Raw genomic sequence first — 22835 nt, forward strand, 5'->3', positions numbered from 1 at the left:
GAAAATATTTGTTTTAAATAAAATAAACAATTTTCCAACGAAGATCTCATGAAGTATTGCCAGGATCTATTCTTAGCGTTTGGTAGTGATAACACTGCTGATATTGATGGAGTAGAAACGTACGATGCGTTGACAGGATTTCTGAAGCGAGAAGTCCTAGAATGCCGCCTATAAATGAGCTAGGATTCATACCAAGAAATACTTTTTGTTTTTCACCCAGAAGGCTGCTATTGCATTACACATCTTGTGAACATTATCAGTTTTGGTAGCTTCTAGGCGCGATTTTCCAAAACCGAAACTAATAACAAAATTATTTAAGATGCACCATGTCCAAAAATTGTAAATCGAGACTAGTATTACTACAGAAGAAAATATTTAACTGAAATATTAATAAGACTATGTAAGTATAAAACGTAGAACAATTCAATTTATATAACTTATTTTTTATTCTTTTTGAAATGGGCTCACACACCGGAAGACACTAACGTTTATCTTCGTTAGAGTGTGTGAATAACAGTTTAACCCAAAATGTTTGTAATTGTGATTTTGTTAAAATGCAATAAATCGTCTATCAGCAGTAAGAAATTATTAAGAAAGTAAGAAATTTTTTTATTTCACAAACGGTAAGACGTGAAGAGAGTTTACAGTTCGTATCCTTCGCTTTGTCTTAACTTAAGCGTTCAGGATCCAAGCCCGTATGCGGACGGTTGTATTTCTTGAATCTCTTGTAATCATCAAAAGTCGTTGTTTAGTCCTTCAGTACTTTCTCGAGTTGTACCATGGATATTTTAAATGATTAATACTATTCATGCTCTTTTGCCTTTTCCTTCACATATGGAAAAAGTTCAAAGTGTCCTTATGGCTGTGCTCCACATCTACACGAGAGCACCTGTAACAGTACAGGACACACAGTGAGGAATTCGTGCAGCTTTCAGCTCAGTGCCAAGTCCAGAGGGAGGACTCACTCGCTGAATGATTTCTCAAGAAATCCCGGGTGAGATTTAACAGGTGATTTCTTCAACAGCCACGACAAGTGTGGAGACGTTCTCTGGATTTCCTGAATATGACGTTAAATTAGTTCAAATCATTTGTTGTAGTTAACAGAACTAAATGCTTTGGAGGTACATCTAAAACAGCAGAGCAACACTGTAGCACTTCGTGTGTGACTGAACTTAATTGTGTAAACCTGGATCTCTATGAACACCGACAAAGAGTTCTCACTCAACAGAAGATTGCAATGTGAGCACAATAATATAAAGCACGTGGAGATGCCAGGGATTGAACCCAGGACCTCATACATGCAAAGCATGCGCTCTACCACTGAGCTACGTCCCCAGAATGCCTGCAATTTCCCACTTTCGTGTTTCCTCTACTACAGAGTAAATTAATGGGAATGAAGAAATAAGGAAGGAAAAATAATCGCATTGAAGCTTCCAGAGACTGGGCAAAAACGAATCAGTTATTTTTATATCCAGTCACACGGGCGACGGTGGTTAATTCCTCGACGGGGGAGTGCTTTTTTACCTCCTTACTCTACTGTCTTTCAATTTTGTTTTCTTTGAAAGCTTTTTGCATCTTTTAAGTGCTCTCGGTTAAACTACGCATAGAACAACAGCAGTACTGATGATTTTCATGGACCGATGCACACTTCTTCTGTACAACTCCAGTGATAAAGCCCTGTCTGTAAATATTGTAGAAGAACGAAAAAGGGCGAAACAACGCTCCAACCACAGGAATGGTAACCGGAAGGATCGTGTTCTTATTTAATATGTCATTTTGAGATGCCTTGTCAACGCAGACAGGCGTTAGAGCTGAACAAATAATTTATAGTGGTGGTTGTAAACATGGAACATGTTATTTCTATACCAGGAAGAAAGGAGCAGACTCTTAAACTCTTTAACTCTTAAGTTAAAAGAGACAAAAACGACACCTAATCACAGCTTACATTAATTAAAATGACATCACAACAAAAGAGCGGAGCCTTGAGTGAATCAAATTCGTTTTCATTGAATGTCTGTGTCTTCATCACTTTGACCGGGGTAAAGTTAGCTTGAAGTACGAAAACGATTTTGGCACGCCTGTAGCGTTTTTATGAAACAATTGCTTTGTATATACAATTGCTCTGTGTATAAAGTACATTGTGAATGTTCTCACAGCCTTCAGTTTGTCTTTTTATTCCACGCACGAATATTCGTGTGTCCATATCACATATCATATAACACAGAACGCCTTTAAACCAAATGCATTTTAAAGACCACGACTTTGAAATAAACATATCAGTGAGCTTATTATTCTTTTCTGACACTCGGGGTTTTGATTGATGCGCAATTACGCACCATCTGGAACACTGGGTGACCGCTGTATACATACATACGTTCACAACGCAGAAATACTGCTCAATAGAGTTTCATGCGAAAACCCATATATGACCATAGGAAGCAGAACAGCAGTTTCCAATTACCCAGACTGTCAGCACGGGAATAAAGCTTTGTTTTATTTCTGAAACCCTTTCTTTATTTCCTGTTTTCATTCTGCAGGAAAATTCCTGTTCTTTACTCGACAGCTTTTTAAAAACAGCACCCATGATGTTCAAATCATGATGTCCATGATTGTTTACACAGAAGACTGGCAGAGCTTTGGGTTGTGAATCTCTTTTTCTCATGGTTTTATTGAATGTGGCACTGTGCACTAGGATAGGGGGATGCTGTTCACAAGCCAATAGCATTTAAACCACAGCACCCAGAATGCTGCAAGTAAGTGTTTTACACACTAAGCAGGTCCTCTGACCTTTCCCAGCCTTGCTTTGGGTTGTGAAACCTCTTTCAGTTTTTTTTATGATTTTTTCAATACGGCACCGATTAGACATGCAATACAATGGGATAGGGAGGTCCTCTTCATGACTCAATAGCATTTGAAGCACAACATTCACAATGCTACAACCAAGTGTTTTACACACCAGACAGCCCCCCTCACCTTATACAACCTTGCTTTGGGTTGTGAAAGTGTTCTTTATTTGTTTATGATTTTATTTAATATAACACTACAGGTAATATACTGGAGTAGGGGGGTCTTCTTAATACATGGGGTACATGGGGAAAGCGCCTTAAAAGGAGGCTTCTCAAAGCTCTTTACAGAATGACAACAACAAAAAATAAAAATACACAAGATAAAACACAATTACAATATATAGAGGAGACCGTGGATGGTGGTACTAAGAAAAGCAGAGGGGTGAAGAATGGAACCAGTTCAGTAAAGGCTTTTCTGAAGAAGAGGGTTTTGAGTCTGGATTTGAAGTAGTTTAGAGAAGGTGACTCTGTGATATCCTTGGGGAGAGAGTTCCAGGGTTTGGGGGCACAACAGGAGAAAGCCCTGTCACCCACAGAATGTAGATGGGCTTGGGGAACAGTTAGGAGAGCAGAATTAGAAGAGAGAAGGTTGCGAGGTGGGGAGTAGGGCGATAATAGTTCAGACAGGTAATGAGGTGCCAAGCCATGCAGAGCCTTATAGGTGAGCATGAGAAATTTCATGTGCATTTTTTCCCCTCTGTAACAAGAAACATGTGCACTCTGAATTGAGTAGGTGTCAAATTTGTAAACCTGAAATTATTTTTTGTTCATATAGTCATTAAGATCCAAAAGACTTGGACAGACATTCAACGAGCCCAGGCATAGAGACTGAGTGTCGAGCAAGCAGGAGCGGTGAGGAAGGAGACTGCGAGAACATAGATATAGATATAGATATAGATATACTTTACACAAAGTACAGACAGTGCATCAAGACAATATACTGTACAAACAGTAGACAACGTACAAGTAAACAATGCAGACATGTAAAGAGTGACTGCAGATGTGCGGAATAAATAAGAAATTAAGGTAGATGTTTCTATGAAATTAATGGTATTCGAAATGTTGCAAAAAGAAAAGCGATTTGCTTTGTAAAAAAATGAGAGATGATTTTTACTTTATACAGGAAAGGCATGTGCGTCAAGTTGATCTTTTTGGATTGCACCATTTGAAAATATAAATTGGAAGTTAGTTTGGACAACTCCTGTTGGATATTGTTAAAAAGATATCATTTAAAATTGTTCATAGGTTTTATCCAGTTAAATAAGTACTCTCTAAAGTACTTATTTAAGCATGAGCAGGATGATTTGTGCATTTTTTGTCGGGCTGAAAGGGAACCTTTGGTACATTTAGTTGTAAGGTGTGTGTTTGTGAAGTTGGTTTGGACGGACTTGCACAATTTTGTTTGTAGGCATTTAAAGGTGTTTTTTTTAGGTTTAAGGACTTTGATATTGTACTGTGTAAGATAACTTTTAAAAAAACATTTATTTATAGCAAATTTATTAGTCATTCTTAGTAAATTTCACATTCATAAAATCAAAATGGTCCAATAATACTCCCCTTTTTAGTACTTTTCATATGGAGTTGAAATATTATTTAAATTCTATAAAAATGAAAGAAAAAAAATGCTAAAGCAAGGAAAACATTTGATATATGTAAAAAATATAATTTACATCGTTACCTCTGGCAGTTAATTTTTTTTCTGTACGTGTTTTTTTCTTGTATCCATTTCTGCTCCTGTAGTTGTATTTGTAAATTATTTACACATTTAATAAAAATAAAAAAAATGTTGGCCGTATACGTTACACTATAATATAACGCAAATATCTATTTTTTCAGATTATTTTTATTCGACTGATATTTTTGTGGTTCATAGCAACGGTCACTAAGGAAAGTTCATCTGATAACCCGGAAGTCCTCTGTTTGACCACGTTTCGCTTTCTGTGTTCAAACCCACGTGTTTACAGCGACTGCAGCTGCAGGAATTGTTTGTGTTTTTCAGATCGACTCTGAAAAAAATGGAGAATCTGTTGCTTAATCTGGAAACTGAGGTGCACTCTTTCATGGAGACTGTGCTTAGATCGATCGTGCACGAAGTTTCAGAAGTTTTCCGAAACCGGACAGATGATTCCGAGAAGTCGATTGAAGAAAAACTCCGCCGGATCTCCCAGGTTCTGGCGAGACGGGTCTTGATTAAAATCATGTCTGTCGACAAAGTTTTCGGGGCCGAAATCGCGCAAATGAAGCAGGAAAACGAGCTTCACTGTTTCATGGGGGTTTTGCTCAAATCGTTTGTGTATGAAGTTTCAGACGTTTTCCGAAACACGATGTCTGACTCCCAGGTCTCGTTTCAAGACAAACTCCACAGCGTCTCCCAGATCCTGGTGAGTCGGGCCGTGATTAATATCACACAGTGTGTCAAGGACAGTTTCGGGACAGAAATAACGCGAATGAAGGAAAACAAGACCTTTAAAGTGCGATTGCAGTTGTGGGAGAAGGAGTCGGGAGCAGGAGATCAGGGACGTACGGATCATGTTGGGCTCATGCCTCCCTGTGAAATCACTGCAGAAACAAATGAAGAAACGGAGCCGTCGGGTAAGTGCAGTGACTTTTAGTAACGTTTGTGTTTAAAAACGGTGTTTTTAACTTCCTCACTGTTGAAACTGTAGTGGAGAGATGCAGAGCGAAGTAGGAGAGGTTTGTGATGTTGCCGAGGGATTCTTTTCTGCGAACTAAACTAGTTGTGGTCTGGTTATATTCTCATTAATGTTATTGCTGTTCTTTAAATTTGGACAGAAATATGTCGTCAATTGATACACTTTCTCCATGTGAAAGCCAATTTAGGAGACTTTGGAGTCTTGGAAATATGTTTGTGGGCAGATTATTTATCGACGTGGCGGTAACTATCTCTTCTGTGCAGTGTTAATGTACTGCATTGTACAGCAGTGTCCAGTCAGCCAGTGTGTCTGTATTAACCCCTCTGTCTCAGTGCAGTGTTCATGTACTGGAGTGTCCAGTCAGTGTGTCTGTATGAACCCCTCTCTCTCTCAGTGCAGTGTTAATGTACTGGAGTGTCCAGTCAGTGTGTCTGTATGAACCCCTCTCTCTCAGTGCAGTGTTCATGTACTGGAGTGTCCAGTCAATGTGTCTGTATGAACCCCTCTCTCTCTCAGTGCAGTGTTCATGTACTGGAGTGTCCAGTCAGTGTGTCTGTATGAACCCCTCTCTCTCTCAGTGCAGTGTTAATGTACTGGAGTGTCCAGTCAGTGTGTCTGTATGAACCCCTCTCTCTCAGTGCAGTGTTCATGTACTGGAGTGTCCAGTCAGTGTGTCTGTATTAACCCCTCTCTCTCTCAGTGCAGTGTTAATGTACTGGAGTGTCCAGTCAGTGTGTCTGTATGAACCCCTCTCTCTCAGTGCATTGTTAATGTACTGGAGTGTCCAGTCAGTCAGTGTGTCTGTATTAAACCCTCTCTCTCAGTTCAGTGTTAATGTGCTGTAGTGTCCAGTCATTGTGTCTGTATTAACCCCCTCCAGTGCAGTGGACAAAAGTTTTCGCGAAATTACATCCCCGACTGTCCTCCGCTGCCCTTTTTGATCTTCTGGAGAGCACAAAAGAGTCTTACGAAAATTATTACAACTTTGTTCGGTCAGCTTCTCCTCCTAGACCCTGTTAATTGCTACGATGAGTTGCTTTGTGCTCTGTTTTGCCGTCTTCTGAATATAGTCTGAGGAATACCCAACGAAGAAGTGATGTAGCTGGTGTAGTAAAGCAGGCTTTATTATTATTGAACCACTAATATCAAGATAGCGCTTGCTTTCCCCCCACAATTGGAAAGTAAAATATTATTTTTTACGGTTTTAAAACTTGCATATTTTATGTAAAACAAAATTACATAAATTCGACTACCTTCGGTTCGGGAACAAGTAAAGGTTTATTCCCTGCCGGAAAGAGAAGATACAACATTTCAGCTGTGGAAGAAGGTTTTGACACCTGAAGAAGGCTCCACAGCTGAAATGTTGTTTCTTTTCTTCTCTTTTCAGCACAGGGATATACCTCTACTTGTTCCTTTGCAGCCTACGCATACTGATGCAGCTCCCTACTTGAACTACTTTAAGTATTCATGCTGTATGTATTATTTATATCTGTAGATTATGTTATACTTTCAGATTCATCCTGTTTGTGTTCTAGGTACAATGTTTTGACGTACAGATTTGATTTCGCCACCCCATTTTGGTGAATATAATATTGGTTAACCTGCAGTATATTTTGTAGATGGAATATTTAATAGTAGACATATTCAATAGTACAAAGCTTTGAGGTTCAGCCTAGTTTGCATTGAAAGAAAGCGAATGAATGTTTTTCCTCCTACTGTCATTTGTGTACTGGGATAGTCGAGTTGAAATGTCTTTAGTAACACAAAGCCGCAGATAAACAGGGCGGTATCACCAAGTTTTCCCTTGTTTCCTTTTCCTGTTTGGAGTCGAGTCTGCTCAACACGAATGAACACAACGCGTCACTCCCTTTTGGTTCAGGGATAGATGCGGTGAGATTCAAGTTCATCAGCCTGCGAATGGAGAAAGGATAAAAAACATATTTAAGAAATTCTGTCCACATGCACTCAATCACTGCAAAAGCAGCAGCAACCACAGGAAGCGTTTTGACCCACGTAACAAACCGGTGACGTCACTTCGGGGGGGTGTCCCATGCCCCCCTTTTTGTAATGGTGCCTCTCAAATCCTCATGTACTTGAAGTCCACACTTCTTATGCTGTGTCATGGAGGTGTGGACCTGGAGGAAGGGCTTAGGGTACAGTTTGAAAACTGGGACATGGTCTTATAATGTTAGTGAATAGGGAGGACAAGTTATGCCATGGATCAATAAAAAAATGTGTGTTGAATGTCTTTTAAACCCTCTAACATTGACACAAGAGCAGGATTTGTGGCTTCTGCGGTTCGGAGCCTTGCATTGTCAAATGTGCTCATCTGTGTGACAGTGAACCCTTTCTCAGTCTGTCTGGGGGGTGGGGCTCAAGCTACTGTTCCTCAATTTAACATCCGATTCATCCTCACTACCAGATAGGGCTAAAGAGCTCATGCATTTAAAGTGAATATTTAACAGGTTGTGATATGTACAGTGGTGTGAAAAAGTGTTTGCCCCCTTCCTGATTTCTTATTTTTTTGCATGTTTGTCACACTGAAATGTTTCAGATCATCAAACAAATTGAAATATTAGACAAAGATAACACAAGTAAACACAAAATGCAGTTTTTAAATGAAGGTTTTTATTATTAAGGGAAAAAAAATCCAAACCTACATGGCCCTGTGTGAAAAAGTGATTGCATTATACATTTGTATAAAAAATTTCAGATTAAAACAAAGATTTTGCATATTCTTTGTTGTATGTATGTATATATAGTTCAGCCACAGAACCAGGAGAATATGTCTCCTTCTTATAATAATTATTGTGGTTTTGTTTTTGTTACTGAGAGATCTTGCTATATAGTATATATATAAAACAATTTTCTGTTGCAATTCAAGGTTCTGGATCATACAAAAAATACTTTTCCTTGCTGAAAGTCTAACACACAAGAGAGAATGGTGATATACATAGAAAAATAGGTACCAGATGATAATTTGTAGCAGCTTCTTGAATATTTATCTCGCAAGAGACCCTTTTTTTGTGGAAACTATCAGGTTTTGATTTACTATCATGTGAACTCTTGCTCTTAAGATGATAAGAGATTGCATCTGGTATTGCATGTTATTAAATGGTAATTATTTTATTTACTCTGTTTCCTATATTGGGAAAATAAAGTATATGCTCAGTAGAGGGGCAACGTTTTGAGTAGTGTTGTGGGAATTTTCTCTAAACACTTAAACAAACAAGCAGATAGAGATTCTTCATTCGAATAGTAAGCTCCGTGAATTTGCTCCCCCTACAGACAGCACAAACAATGAAACTCACCTCATTTGTTAGTGCTGGGATTGTGCCGGTTTGTGCCGTTGAAAGTAGCGTTTTTGCTGCTTTCGTTCCTGAGATATAGCGCCTTGTTTTTCCGTTGATCACGTGACCATGCACGGTGACTTTGACCTCCATTAACCCCGTCTGCCGAGTTCAAGCGCTCTGTTATCGGCGCAAGAGTAACAATTCTGCAACTCTGTTCCTCTGTTTGCCCAGGTAGGGGGCGGCGGTGGATTTTGCGTTTAATATCATTATCTTCTATGCGTTAGTGTGAACAGGAAAATTACATTTGTCTCCAATATCATACCCGTATCAGAAGAGTTTCAGGTGTAGCCTTAAAAAGCTAACATTAGCAAACAATTGTATGTTCTTACAAAGAGGCTTTAACGAACAAGTCTTAATACCTCATAGCATTGTCCTTTTTTAAAAATCTGAAGAAGTAATCAGTTTCGTATTGTCTCCTTCTTAAGTAAACATAGGCATCAAGGGATATGTGAAGATTTTTATCTGTGTTTCTGGTCAGACCTTGGTATAGAATACAGCGTGAGGGCACACCTTGACCACTGAAGACACAGATTTGATTGTCTTTGTTAGATCATCAAATTTATCCCAGATGAAGTCATGTCTTTTGCAGTATGCAATGTAATGACCCAGGACATGTTTGCTGGCAGGTTGGCAGAACGCAGTGACACCTCTTAATTTGAAGGTCTTCCCATTTAATTCCAGGTTATGTGGAAAATCTGAAAGTTGACTCTCAAAGATATTTTGAGACTGGACAGTGTTTTCTTCATGACTCAGCCAATCTCCCATGTCACCAATTTGAGAGAGACATTTGGATTGGCTTAATTTAATTTGTTTCTGTACAGCCTCCTATAGCCCTGTTACTCCTCTTGTTCTCAGCGTATTCAAATCTACAGAAACAAATGGGATATTGCGTGACTCCACAATGGAGGAGACACTTGGTGATGAGCGCCGACTCAGTGCTACCACACTAGGCACTGTTAAGAACATTTTTGCTATGATTTCTAAAAATGTTACATTCAGCCCTCACTTGTTGTAGCCCTGACTATTTTCGTTGCACCAAAAATGTCCCTCAAAATTTTAGCTCTTAGAACATAAACATCTTTGTGCACACCTTTCTGTGCCAAATGTTTCACCAGTTGTAGATGCTATCTACAGCCTGATTAACATAGCTGCTAGAAGTCCTGCTATCACAATAGGCACTGCATAGGCACTGACATCAAAGGCACAAGTGTTCAGTACACTCACAGTGTCTCCACTCACCTTTACTGGGGGCAGGTCTCTGCTGCTTCAGTTCCTCACCAGAGCCACTACAGCTTTTTTCACAGGAACAGAATAATCTATGTGTAACCACTCAGAATGAGGCACAAGATAAAAAGATGGTTTCCGTTTTTTAGGTGGTGCAGCAAGCCCTCTCAAGTTTTCCAAACAACTCAGATTTTATGTATACACCAGTTCTTTTGAGCTCTGTTTGTTTTTCAGAACTCATAACAAGTGTTCCGCTCTGCTGTTCTAGAGAGCTGGATGTGGTAGCACTGATAATGGCCCTCTCACACTGCTGGTAAACACCATGAACACCCATTGATATTCTCATACCTTCTATGGGTGCTGGGTGCTTCATAAGGAACCTGTCAACTCATGCTTCAGCACTGATTGTTTTAGGATTTTGAAATCCACCTCCACACTGGCTGAGCTTGCAGTGATGTTCACACTTTTGAAAAGTGGAACCATTAAGCCAGTCCAGAGTGGGAGATATCAAGCAAGCCTAGTGAGATGAGGAACAATCTCCGGTAGGAAATGCAGGTTATGTCTATCACCACTGTCCACAGCAAGCAACTTCACAGATTTCTGTTACCCAGTCTTTCAATGCTGTCGGGCATGCATCAAGGGTCCAGCTTGGCTCTTGGTCCCCTGCTTCACCTATTTCTTCTAGAACTTCTTCAGAAGAAAAAGCATTGTATCTTTCTTTTTTTTTTTTGGTCTAAGTGTGATGTTTTATGTGTGATTTTATAGTTTGCAGTTACTCTGTTATGCATGTATACGTTGATTCTTTGTTACCTTTGCAGCCCTGCAGCACTTGGGAATATACTTTTGTCAGGTTATGTCTGGCAGCACAGCCTGAATGTTAGTACTGTTAAGTTCCTACCCTCCTAGCAGTGCCTGTAGGTGATGAATCCTGGAATGAAGGGCAAATATGTAGAATGAGTACTATGGTGCAACAACATACATTGTTTAAAATACAAAAAAACAAATCCTGTCCTCACATCGACTTTCGTAACCAAACAATGTGTAAAGTGTTTAACAATGTCAGAATAACAATGAACAATGCAGAGCTTTAATCCAGTACATTTACTTGGTCTCTTAAGTGTGGTAACAGTGTAACACACCAGATGATGTAATTTTATACCAACTCTGTTCTTCCTTAATATACTCTGTTGTGTGAGGGTATAACTTAATAAAGCTCACACAAAACTCATTTTATCCTGTTCTATGCTCTGTGAAGGCAGACCTTAATCTATTGTCAAATGGTTAACTCTACTACATTTACTACAATAGTGGAATCACCAGTTTCATGCCTGTTGCTTCTGGGACATGATACAATCAATGTAAACCGTGCAAACATTCCCAAAGATGCTCAGAACTTCAAAGAGGCAGGTACTTCAACGTACATTATAAACCCCTCTCTACAGGTAATGGAACAATAGAAAGGCAACAGCTCCTCAATAAGCTATTGCATGCAGTAGGTCTGATATCTACTTTCATACACAATTAAGAATTAACAATCAAATATTACAAATATGTAGTGCAGTACATGGAATTGAAAAGCTCAAGGTTTAAAAAAATCAAACAATTGATGAGTAGTTTAAATCCCCAGAAAGAAATAAGGATGAATGCAAAACACTTTATATTGGTTAGAACTGAAGTCTCAAACAACAAATCGTGGTGAGCTTTACACTACTCTTTTGTTAGCTCCGTGATGTCACCCTTTAATCTCAGCGTTCATGTGATGGCTGAATCCCAAGCTTGACCCATGGCCCGGGTATTATGAGAAATGTTTAATGCAAAGTATAGAGAAGTCTGATTAACACTCAAAAATGTAACAAAAAATGAATTTCACCAAACCTGGCTTAATAATTAATAATATCCTTTCAGTTATATAGTGTGTAGTGTGCTCTCTGAAGGCACCAGTTCTATAGGGTTTGGGCATTTACTGGGACAATTATTAATTGTAGCAGTAAATCACAAAGTTGATTCTTTTGATGGCTTTAGAATCCAACCATGCGGTATAACTCAAACAACGCACACACACAGGTACTAATACATGAGGATACATTTATTAATACATAGAATATGCATATAAACCTAACAGATCTTATCAAGAGGGTTATCAGAATACAAAAGGTATATATTCAGTCAGTTACAAAGAGTTACATATATCAAGAGGACATACGTTCAGTATATCATTCATTTAGACCGTTTCGTAAATGAACTTGGTTATAACTTCTACATTAGATACTCAAAACAAGTACATAACTCTTAGGAATTAAATTGATATCAACTGGTTGGGATAACAATTGAATTATCGAGCTGTAATGCAGTGAAGTTGAATACTCATCCAATCTCTGGGGATTCAGATCTCCTGCGGGCACAAAGAAACAGTTTCAGGCTGTTGCTGTCCAATTCGCGCTCTCTGGCTCGGTGCCAGGCTGTGCTGTGCGGCTTGTGACGGTGTGCTGCTGATGCTCCCTGACCGGCTAGTTAGTGTTGGCTTTAACTAGCAAAGTTTGCGCACAGGAGAAAAGATGACTGTGGGTCCCAGCAAGTCAGGAAGAGGACCGGTTCATTCCTGATGAAGAGCTAGTTCTGAATAGTGATTCAGGTGTCCACAGTTCCGACCTGTTCATGAGGCTTGCTGCTGATGCTAACCTCAGGTGGATCCTCTGGTTACTTTCTGGCAACCTCCGCTCTAGACTCTTAGATAAAGGAAACTTCTGGCACTCGGACACACTGGCCATTCCGTGGTTGTCCGGGCTGGGTCGCAGGATGGTCAGGAGGCGCGCTGCGAGAATGTCCTGCCCTTGGGAGCCTTCTGCTCCTGGGCCATCCTGCCCTGGATTTCTCCTTTGAATTCCCTTTAGAAAAGTCCACAGAATTCCACTCTGGCCCTCTGTGTTGCCTGTTTTTACCTGGAGGAACTTCAGCTCATTCATTGGCTGAAAGTTCCATGGGCATCAGAGTCCCACGTGGGTTACTCAGCCCTACCAGTCCCTGATTGGTTGATCAAGGTGAGATATGAGTCACTTACTCCTGACACTTAGGAATGCAGTCCAGATGTCCATCTGGCACTCCCTAGACAGATAGACGCCAATGGATGACCATTGATCATGATAGCCAGGCTTAGCTAAGTGCATCCCCCTTTGTGATCTGTTCCTTATCAAAAGAAAACATCTTTAAATCAGCCTGCATGAATAGTTTGATGAGGCCTAATTTGGGAAAGCACAGAAACACTTAATTCTGCCTTATTAATAAGCCTCACCGCTACAAGTGCTTCTCTGGAAACCCCAGTGAAAGTGCCCTACAGATAATGGGGACTTCCCTCCACTGTGTAAATGAAAATATAACTAAGTTTTTTACATTGTTATGGGTTACAGTTTAAGTGCACATCAAAATGTTTCTGTATATGTAGATAGAAATTGATAAATTAATATTTTTTAGACCCACCTACTCACTTTAACTGCAATACCAAGGCCCATCACCACTTCTTTTGTTTATAATATGTTTTTAAAGCATTGCATTCACCACTTAATCATTTCAGCTTTCACATCCGCAATTTGTAACATGTCAGAGATTTTTTGGGGTTCAATTCTCCTTGTAACATGTACAGAAACAAAACATTATAATTTAAATTCAGAAGTGTGACAAGTCATTTCAGGTTTCACTTGCATGTGTAGAAATATAATGATAACAACAAATAAAGCTTACTAATTTTTTGTGGTATTCCCCATGATATAAAACAAAATAAGTTTCTCAAATATCTTTACTTTAAAATAAATTTGTGGGGACGTCAACGTAGCATCATAATTACAGTATAGCATTTCTAGTTTGTAAAGAAACTTATGATTTGGAAGAAGAGGTCTTCGCCAGAGATGCAGATAATAAATCAAACATCAACTGCAAAGGCTGGGGTCAGCTGATCAAGAGATCACAATTGAAAGATCTGGTGGTCTTGAACTTGTGGTTTTTGTATGGTGCCGACGGCACAGAGTGACGTCACGGCCAGAAAAAGAAGGCACTATATTAAAATGTAAAACATCCACCCCCACCCGACCAGACAGAGTCGGAAAACAAATTGCATTCATTGTTTTCATCACACCCAGTAATTTAAGTACCGAGTGTGTTGGTACCTGTAAACGTCCTTATAGACAGTCATATCTGTGTATTCAGAGCTCAAGGTGTGCCCTCCTGCTGTTTTCTACACCAAGGACTGACCAGAAATACAGATAAAAGGACTGAGCTAATCGTTTCATGTTTGCGTATAAGACCCTTGTTAATACAAACATGTGGATAATGCCAATTTTTCAAAGAACCTAGATATATGTTCACTTCTGTTCTATGAAAATAAATATTTTCCAATATTGCCACGGTGTTCATGTGTGAGATGATAGACTCTTGTTTCTCGGATGTGTTATGAACTTGTGTAAACTTTGTACATAGTGCCCCTTAAAAATAAAAGTCCTGAAGTCCTGGTTCCTTTTCACGTTGGCGAATGTGCTTTGCATAAAAAAGAGCAACAGTGGTTCAGAAAGTTGCAAATTCAAGTCTTTTTAAATACGTGGCTTGACAGACAGGTCGAATGTTCACACGTCCCTTGATGCCCGTTTATTTAAGAAGGAGACAATGCGAAACTGATTACTTCTTATGATTTTTAAAAAAAGTCACCGCTACGAGGTATTAAGACTTGTTCGTTAAAGCCTCTTTGTAAGAATATACAATTTTGCTAATGTCTGCAACTCTTCTGATATGGGTATGATATTGGAGACAATTTTAATTTTCCTGTTCACACAAACGCATAGAAGATAATGATATTAAATGCAAAATCCGTACCCTCACCTGGGCAAACAGAGGAACAGAGGAACAGAGTTGCAGAATTGTTACTCTCGTGCTGGTAACAGAGTGCTTGAACTCGGCAGACGGTGTTACTGGAGGTCCAAGTCACCGTGCATGGTCATGTGATCACCGGAAAAACAAGGCACTATATCTCGGGAATGAAAGCAGCACAAACGCTACTTTCAATGGCACAAACACAGCACTAACAATTGAGACCGGTCCGGTTCCCCTACAACGTTGTAGGGGGGCTGAGTGACGTCACCCCCTGAAGATGTTATATCTAAGGAACGAAAGTAGCTGGGAAGTTACTTTCAACGGCACAAACCAGGACAAAGGCAGCACTAACGAATGAGACCAGTCTGGTTCCGCTACGATCTTATAGGGGGGCTGAGTGATGTCACGACCCCGAAAAAACAAGGCTCTATATCTCGGAATTGAAAGCAGCACAAATGCTACTTTTAACGGCACAAACGTAACACTAACGAATGACGTGAGTTTAATCATTTGTGCTGTTTGTAGAGGGGCCAACTTCACGGAGCCAATTAACCCCACTCTCTCAGTGCAGTGATAATGTACTGTAGCGTTTGGTCAGTGTGTCTGTATGAACCCCCCTATCTCAGTGCAATGTTAATGTACTGGAATGTCCAGTCAGTGTGTCTGTATGAACCCCCCTCTCTCTCAGTGCAGTGTTCATGTACTGGAGTGTCCAGTCAATGTGTCTGTATTAACCCCTCTCTCTCAGTGCAGTGTTAATGTACTGGAGTGTCCAGTCAGTGTGTCTGTATGAACCCCTCTCTCTCTCAGTGCATTGTTCATGTGCTGGAGTGTCCAGTCAGTGTGTCTGTATTAACCCCTCTCTCTCAGTGCAGTGTTAATGTACTGGAGTGTCCAGTCAGTGTGTCTGTATGAACCCCTCTCTCTCTCAGTGCAGTGTTCATGTACTGGAGTGTCCAGTCAATTTGTCTGTATGAATCCCTCACTCTCAGTGTAGTGTAAATGTACTGTAGTGTGCAGTCAGTGTGTCTGTATTATGTAAATGTAATGTATTATTATTATTTCTGTAGTCTTACTTTTTACATGGTAGTTAGGTTTCTGACAAAGCTTGTATATCTAAAATTATTTATTATCAGAAACCCCCTTAAACCCTCTTATCCTCTATGCTTAAACAACCCAAATTGATTGCGAGTATACTAGACTTGTGTTTGTGTAGCGTTAAGCTTACAGCTTTAGCTTGAAGCTTTTAAGATCACATTGCCTCAGCTATCATTACTATGCTATTGTTACTCGTATATACATCCATACCAGTCCCAATGCAGATGTGGCTGTCTCTATTCTAATTGCATCTCTGACATAAGAACTTGGATGACTCAAAATGTCCTTCATCTTAACTGTGACAAGACTGAAGCCATGCTTATTGGCACCACCCATCAACTTTGTAAAATCAGTGTGAAACCCTATCTGTAGATGGTCTTGTACTTCAGCTTCAGTCTAAATTGAAAAACTTGGGGATGATATTTGACGTTCGACTCACATGCGCAGAATGTTGTCAAAACATCTTTCATTCACTTCAGAAATATTCCTCGACTACACCCTATGTTATCACTAACTGTGGCTGAAAAGTGTTGTCTAATCTTGAATTGACTAATGTAATGCTCTACTCTCTGGGGTTTCAAAATCCCCATTGAACAAACTCCAGTATGTCCACAATCCGGCAGCCAGAATCCTGACCAGGTCTAGTGCAAGTGTTCACATTACTCCTATCCTGGAGTCCTTGCACTGGCTTCCTGTCAAGTTTCCTGTCGACTTAACAGTCCTCCTGCTCACCTATAAGGCTCTCCATGGCTCGGTACCTGTCTGAGTTATCACCCTACTCCCTACCTCACAACCTTCGCTCTTCTAATTCTGGTCTCCTTACTGTCCCCCAAGCCCGTCTACATTGTATAGGTGACATGGCCTTCACCTGTTATTCCCCCAAGCTCTGGAACTCTCTCCCTAAGGATATCGGAGAGTCACCTTCTCTAAACTCCTTCAAATCCAGACTCAAAACCTTCTTCTTCAGAAGAGCCTTTATTTAACTGTTCTTTACCCCTCTGTTCCTACTGTACTTAGTACCACCATCTACTTTCTCCTCTAACTGTGTATTCTCATCGTGCTAATTTTGTGTATTTTTTGTTGTTGTCATTCTATAAAACGCTTTGAGAAGCCACCTTTAAAGGTGCTATATAAAATAGTTTTTTTATTATTATTATAAAGGTCTTCTTTTCTTGTCCTGTGTTTACAGGCTCAGAGGCCAGTACTCTCTCTGAAGCTGGGGAAAGGACTCCTCTTGAACAGCAGGGCAGTGAGGAGGAGTGGGGCTCCAGTCTGATGCAGGAGACAGAGCTCACTGCCACAGAAGGGAAAGAGAAATCCAGTGAGCAGCACACAAAGAGCAGACAGAGTGTCAAGGATCTGGACTCTGTGCCCACGATGAAGACAGACCCTGAGAGTGAGACACCTGGGCTCTTAGTATGTGATGATTTTACAGAGAAGATGAATAATCTGGACTCGAACAATATTACACAAGGTTGTAATGAACTGGGCTGTGTCTCTGTACAAGAGCACAGTGAAGAACTGGATGTCTTTAATCTTACAGAGCAAGACACGGAGCCCCAGTTGATTGACTGTGCAGAGCAGCAGACTGATGTACCTGGTGAAGAGAACAGTGTTGAGATACAGCACCAAGAGGAGAGTCAGTACAGGGAGGAGCAACAGCAGCTCCTACAGGGCTTGATAATTAGGCCTTGTTCTGTTCAAGTGGAGAGACCGTCATTGCACAGTCTCAAACAATCATGTAATCCCTTAGCATCTGATGACTTAACACACAGGTTTAATAATCTGGTTACTGAGAAAATTCTTGAAAGTTTTAATGAACTGGAGAGTATGTCTGTTCTTGGGCAAAGAGAGGAACAGCTGAATGAACTTGATGCTTTAAGTCTCAGAGAGCTGGAGATGGAGTCCCAGATGATTCACACTGCTGAGCAGCACACTGAAGGTCACGGTGGAGAAAACAAATCTCAGTTTCAGCACACAGAGCAAGACCATTCCATGGAGCATTTGCAGAATAAGAGACCCCAGCACGATCAGAGGATGAGGAAGAATCACTCAAGGCCTTGCTCAGATGGGGTGGACAAACTGACATTATGGCACAAGGAGGAGCAGCGTTTCTATCAGTCTAGCATTTCAAAACCCTACCAGCACCTTCACACAGGAGAGAGACCATTCAGCTGCAGTCAGTGTGGGAAGAGTTTTAGTAAGTCAAGCCACTTAAAAACCCACCAGCGCATTCACACAGGAGAGAGACCGTTCAGCTGCAGTCAGTGTGGGAAGAGTTTTAGTCAGTCAAGTAACTTAATAACCCACCAGCACATTCACACAGGAGAGAGACCTTTCAGCTGCAGTCAGTGTGGGATGTGTTTTAGTCAGTCAAGTCACTTAAAAAGGCATCAGCACATACACACAGGAGAGAGACCGTTCAGCTGTAGTCAGTGTGGGAAGAGTTTTAGTCGGTCAGGTGACTTAAAAACCCACCAGCACATTCACACAGGAGAGAGACCGTTTAGCTGCAGTCAGTGTGGGAAGAGTTTTAGTAAGTCAAGTCACTTAAAAACCCACCAGCGCATTCACACAGGAGAGAGACCTTTCAGCTGCAGTCTGTGTGGAAAGAGTTTTAGTCACTCAGGTAACTTAATATCCCACCAGCGCAATCACACAGGAGAGAGACCATTCATCTGCAGTCAGTGTGGGAAGATTTTTAGTCAGTCAAGTAGCTTAATATCCCACCAGCGCATTCACACAGGAGAGAGACCGTTCATCTGCAGTCACTGTGGGAAAAGTTTTAGTCAGTCAAGTAGCTTAATAACCCACCAGCGCATTCACACTGGAGAGAGACCATTCAGCTGCAGTCAGTGTGGGAAGAGTTTTAGTCGGTCAAGTGACTTAAAAACCCACCAGCGCATTCACACGGGAGAGAGACCATTCAGCTGCAGTCAGTGTGGGAAAAGTTTTAGTCAGTCAAGTAGCTTAATAACCCACCAGCGTTTTCACACAGGAGAGAGACCATTCTGCTGCAGTCAGTGTGGGAAGAGTTTTAGTCGGTCAAGTGACTTAAAAACCCACCAGCGCATTCACACAGGAGAGAGACCATTGTAGTGGCAAGGTTTATTAAAATACAGGAATTAAGTTTGCTGCTCCCTTGCCAGTCTCTCTCTCCCTCATCTCAAGTGGTGCTTGATACAGAGAGGCCATTCCATTTGGTTCACATTTAAGGTGTTTTTCTAGCTGATAGAGTGTTCTGATAAGGAACAACTCCCTAAGCTGAGACACATCAACCACCCTAACAAATGGTCATCTTTGGTGCCTCACTGTCTGGGAGATTCCAAGGGAGAGTCTCATCCCAAGTGGTTTACAACCCCAAGGTCAGAGTTCATGGCTACTCATCCTCACACGGGGCACCAATAAATGTAGGCATCCTCTCACGAGGCAACAATAACTAGGGGTTTGTGCATTTACTGGGACAATTGTTAATTGTAGCAGTAAGTCACAAAATGATTCTCGAATGCCCATGGATCTTTTAACCAATGAGCAATCGTAGTTCCTCCAGGTACAACTCCAGCTCCTCCTGGACATCCTCAGACTCGGCTCAGACAGTCACGTAACGACCAGTGTGTCCCAGTGCCAGGACTTTCCCTTGTTCTAAGAGTTGAGAACGGAGGTTGCCAGCGTGTAACCAAAGGATCCACCCGAGGTTAGCCCAGCAGCAAGCCTCGTGAACCCACCTCAAACGCTCACCTGATCAACGAGTAAACTATGGTTGGAACTGTGGACAGCTGAATATCAGTATTCAGGACCCGTGCTACATCGGGAACGAACCGGTCTTCTTCCTGTCTAAAGATTGTGACTTTTCTGCGTGCAAACTCTGCTAGTTTCAGCCAACACTAACTAGCAGGTCTTCAGAGAGCATCAGCAGCGCACCGCAGCAGAAATCTCTCCCTCCTCCTTCTCTCACGTCGAACCAGCACTGCCTTGCACCGGGCCAGAGAGCGCCGATTGGACACAGCAACAGCCTGCCACTGCTTCTTTGCGTCCACGGGAGATCTGAATCCCCACAGAGCGGATGAGTATTCAACATTCTGCATTACAGCTCGAGAATTCAATTGTTACCTCAACCTGAGTTGATATCAATTTAATTCCTATGAATCATGTACTTGCTTTTGAGTATCTAATGTACAAGTTGTGACAAAGTTCAATTACAAAACGGTCTAAATGAATGATATTACGGAATGTATGTCCCTCTTGGTTTGTAACTCTTCGTGATTGAATATATACCTATTGTATACTGCTAACCCTCACTATAAGATCTGTTATGTTTACGCACATTTTTTGTATTAATAAATGTATTGTCGTGTATTAGTATCCGCGTGTGTGCGTTGTTTGAGTTATCCTGCAAGGTTGTTTCTAATAGCCATCAGAAGAATAATTTTTGTGACTTGCTGCTACAATTAATAATTGTCCCAGTTAAGCGCAAAACCCCTACATTTACTGGTGCCTCGTGAGAGGATGCCTATAGAGTGAAGAAGAGGAACATGTAAGATGATTAATATACATTAATATACCCATCCACTCGATTCAGGGTTGTGGTGGAACTGGAACAATCCTGGCAAGCAGTGGGTGCAAAGCACTATCGCAGATAATGTGACACCAGTCCATCACAGGACTCACTCACACCATGGCCAATTTTCATAGAAGCCCATTAAAATCCATGTCAATACAGAACAACAGACCTCCACCTCCATAGCTTCCATGTTTTACAGTATTTTGAGAAAATCTGGAATGTACCTTTCTTGCATTTTATTTGTGTTTTATCAGATGTTTTATCTTAAACTAAGCTGTAATGCCCAGGTCAGCAGCTGTGAAGGGAGACGGAGAAGTTTTTCATTTAATCTGCGGGAAAGCCAATTCATAGTCCTTCCAAAGACTTGAGAAGACTGCATGAGAAGTAAGCAGAATAATATATTACTTTAATTTCTGTGGTGTCATGCCCCACACTCTACCTCGGAAACGCCGTTCTATCCCTGTCACACCCCACACTCTCCCTCGCAAACGCCATTGCATTCCCAGAACCACTGTTTCATAATCTCATCCCTGATTGAACCCATCAGATTCCTCAAATTCTCACTCCCTAACCAATTATCCAATCACACCCCTTTCCTTTCAGTATTTAAACTCCCCTCACACACACATCCCCACGCTCACTATTGAGAAGCCTCTTGTAGTATTCTCCAGTGCGTGTTTCCAAGCCTTTTGACTGATCTCCTGTTACGAATCTTCTGCCTCTGCGTTTTGACCTCGCCTTCTTGATTTTTTATTTTGGATTGTTTTGGGATATCTCTCGTTACCGGACCCTTTGCCTCCCTTATCGACCCGGCCTTTGGATTTCGTCTTTGGATCGTCCCTTTGCTACTTTGCGTTCTGTAGGATTCCGGTCACGCATAAGGATCCTCCAATTCTACCTATAGGTTCCCTGACACAGACGAGGGGAGTCCTGGTGTCCGTGTGGCGGTGCAGCTGGTAAAAACGCTCCCTGTGCTGTGTGTGTTGTGGGCTGCTGGTGTTTCCGAGAGAAACGGGCTGTTTGTGTGGGAAGATGCTCTTTCCTCAGGAGGGGAAAAGTCCGTCTGGGGCTCAGCTGGAAGAACTGAGCGGGAAGGAAAGTTCTGGAAGTGCGCATCTCCTCTCCGTCTGCTTCAGTCCCAGTTACTGCGACACCAGGACAGAACAGGAGTGACGAGCGAGTCTTCTTTTGTACATGGGGTATTAGAGGGGTTTTTAGGAAACAGCACAGAGAGAGAGGAAAGGACACCAGTGGGAGAGAGTCCTGAGGCTGATTGATGAATCTCTCAGTTCTTGTCTTGATCCAGGTTGTACCCCGTCCCAGTTTAAACTGGTTTACAATGTGGGATTTCTGCACTGACACGACCCTACATGTGTCTCCACAGGAGATGGGAGTCCTGTAACATGTTTTTAGACAGAAACCTGCCAGAACAGACACATTAGAAACGACCTGGAGGAGAGGTCAGAGCAGGGAGAGTCTCTGGACGAGTATAAAAACCGGAACTTCACTTTTTATAGCCACACTTTCTGATTAAAGTGTCCCGTTACTTCAATCTCAAGAAAACTATTTAAAATTTCCAGAAATTGATTAGTCGGGTGATGTCCCATTTTATTAGAAAGAGATTTGATCTCCTGACTGTTACTCTCACTAATATAATACTGTCTGTGTTGTTATCAGTTACACTTACTCCGACACCGGGACTCATTACAGCTCATGACATTAATTACAATTAATTAACTCTTTATCCTGAGTGTCTTCAGTCATGAACAGAGGTCCGTCCAGTTTCTATGTGCTGTATCCAGTACAGGGTCACATCTTTCACACTAATGAAATGTAAAGAATGAAAACGCATTGAAACAAGCAGTAAAACCTAGACTTAACAGAGAAACGGGGGAATTTATTAAAATGAGACTGTATTAAATACGAGTGACCCAGTGGGCAAAAGATGTATAATATACGTCTCTTAAACGGATACTTTAGACGTCTAAATGTGGTCCGCAATTCGTCTAGAATTAAATATACGTCTATCATTATACGTCAATTATACATCTATGATTATATGTTCATTATACATAAATGGTTGGAGTTCTAGTATACGGATAAATTTAGAGGACTAATATACATATATGGTTGGAGTTCCGGATAACTTTAGAGGACTATTATACATATATGGTTAGAAGACTATTATACGTATATGGTTATAGGTCTATTATACAGATAACTTAAGAGGACTATTATACGTATA

The 22835-nt window shown here is 41.0% G+C and overlaps 1 protein-coding gene, 1 long non-coding RNA gene and 1 other non-coding gene across 3 annotated transcripts in view; 1 reads left to right on the top strand and 2 right to left on the bottom strand.

Annotated features, from left to right (window-relative positions):
- LOC148669316 (uncharacterized) overlaps nucleotides 1-22835 on the bottom strand; it is a 209257-nt gene that overhangs the window by 183068 nt on the left and 3354 nt on the right. The gene's annotated exons all lie outside the window — the stretch shown is intronic.
- Nucleotides 1264-1335, bottom strand: trnaa-ugc (transfer RNA alanine (anticodon UGC)). Its single transcript has one exon. It is a non-coding gene; the product is annotated as a tRNA-Ala (tRNA).
- Nucleotides 4767-22509, top strand: LOC148669356 (uncharacterized). The gene is made up of 2 exons (XM_088632415.1): nucleotides 4767-5438; nucleotides 17219-22509. Exons 1-2 carry the CDS (start codon nucleotides 4862-4864, stop codon nucleotides 19126-19128), a joined length of 2487 nt encoding a protein of 828 aa, XP_088488541.1. The 5' UTR covers nucleotides 4767-4861; the 3' UTR covers nucleotides 19129-22509.

The sequence above is a fragment of the Lepisosteus platostomus genome, chromosome 5 (genome assembly GCF_059453375.1).
Source record: "Lepisosteus platostomus isolate fLepPlt1 chromosome 5, fLepPlt1.hap1, whole genome shotgun sequence".
In the NCBI taxonomy this organism is placed as follows: domain Eukaryota; kingdom Metazoa; phylum Chordata; class Actinopteri; order Semionotiformes; family Lepisosteidae; genus Lepisosteus; species Lepisosteus platostomus.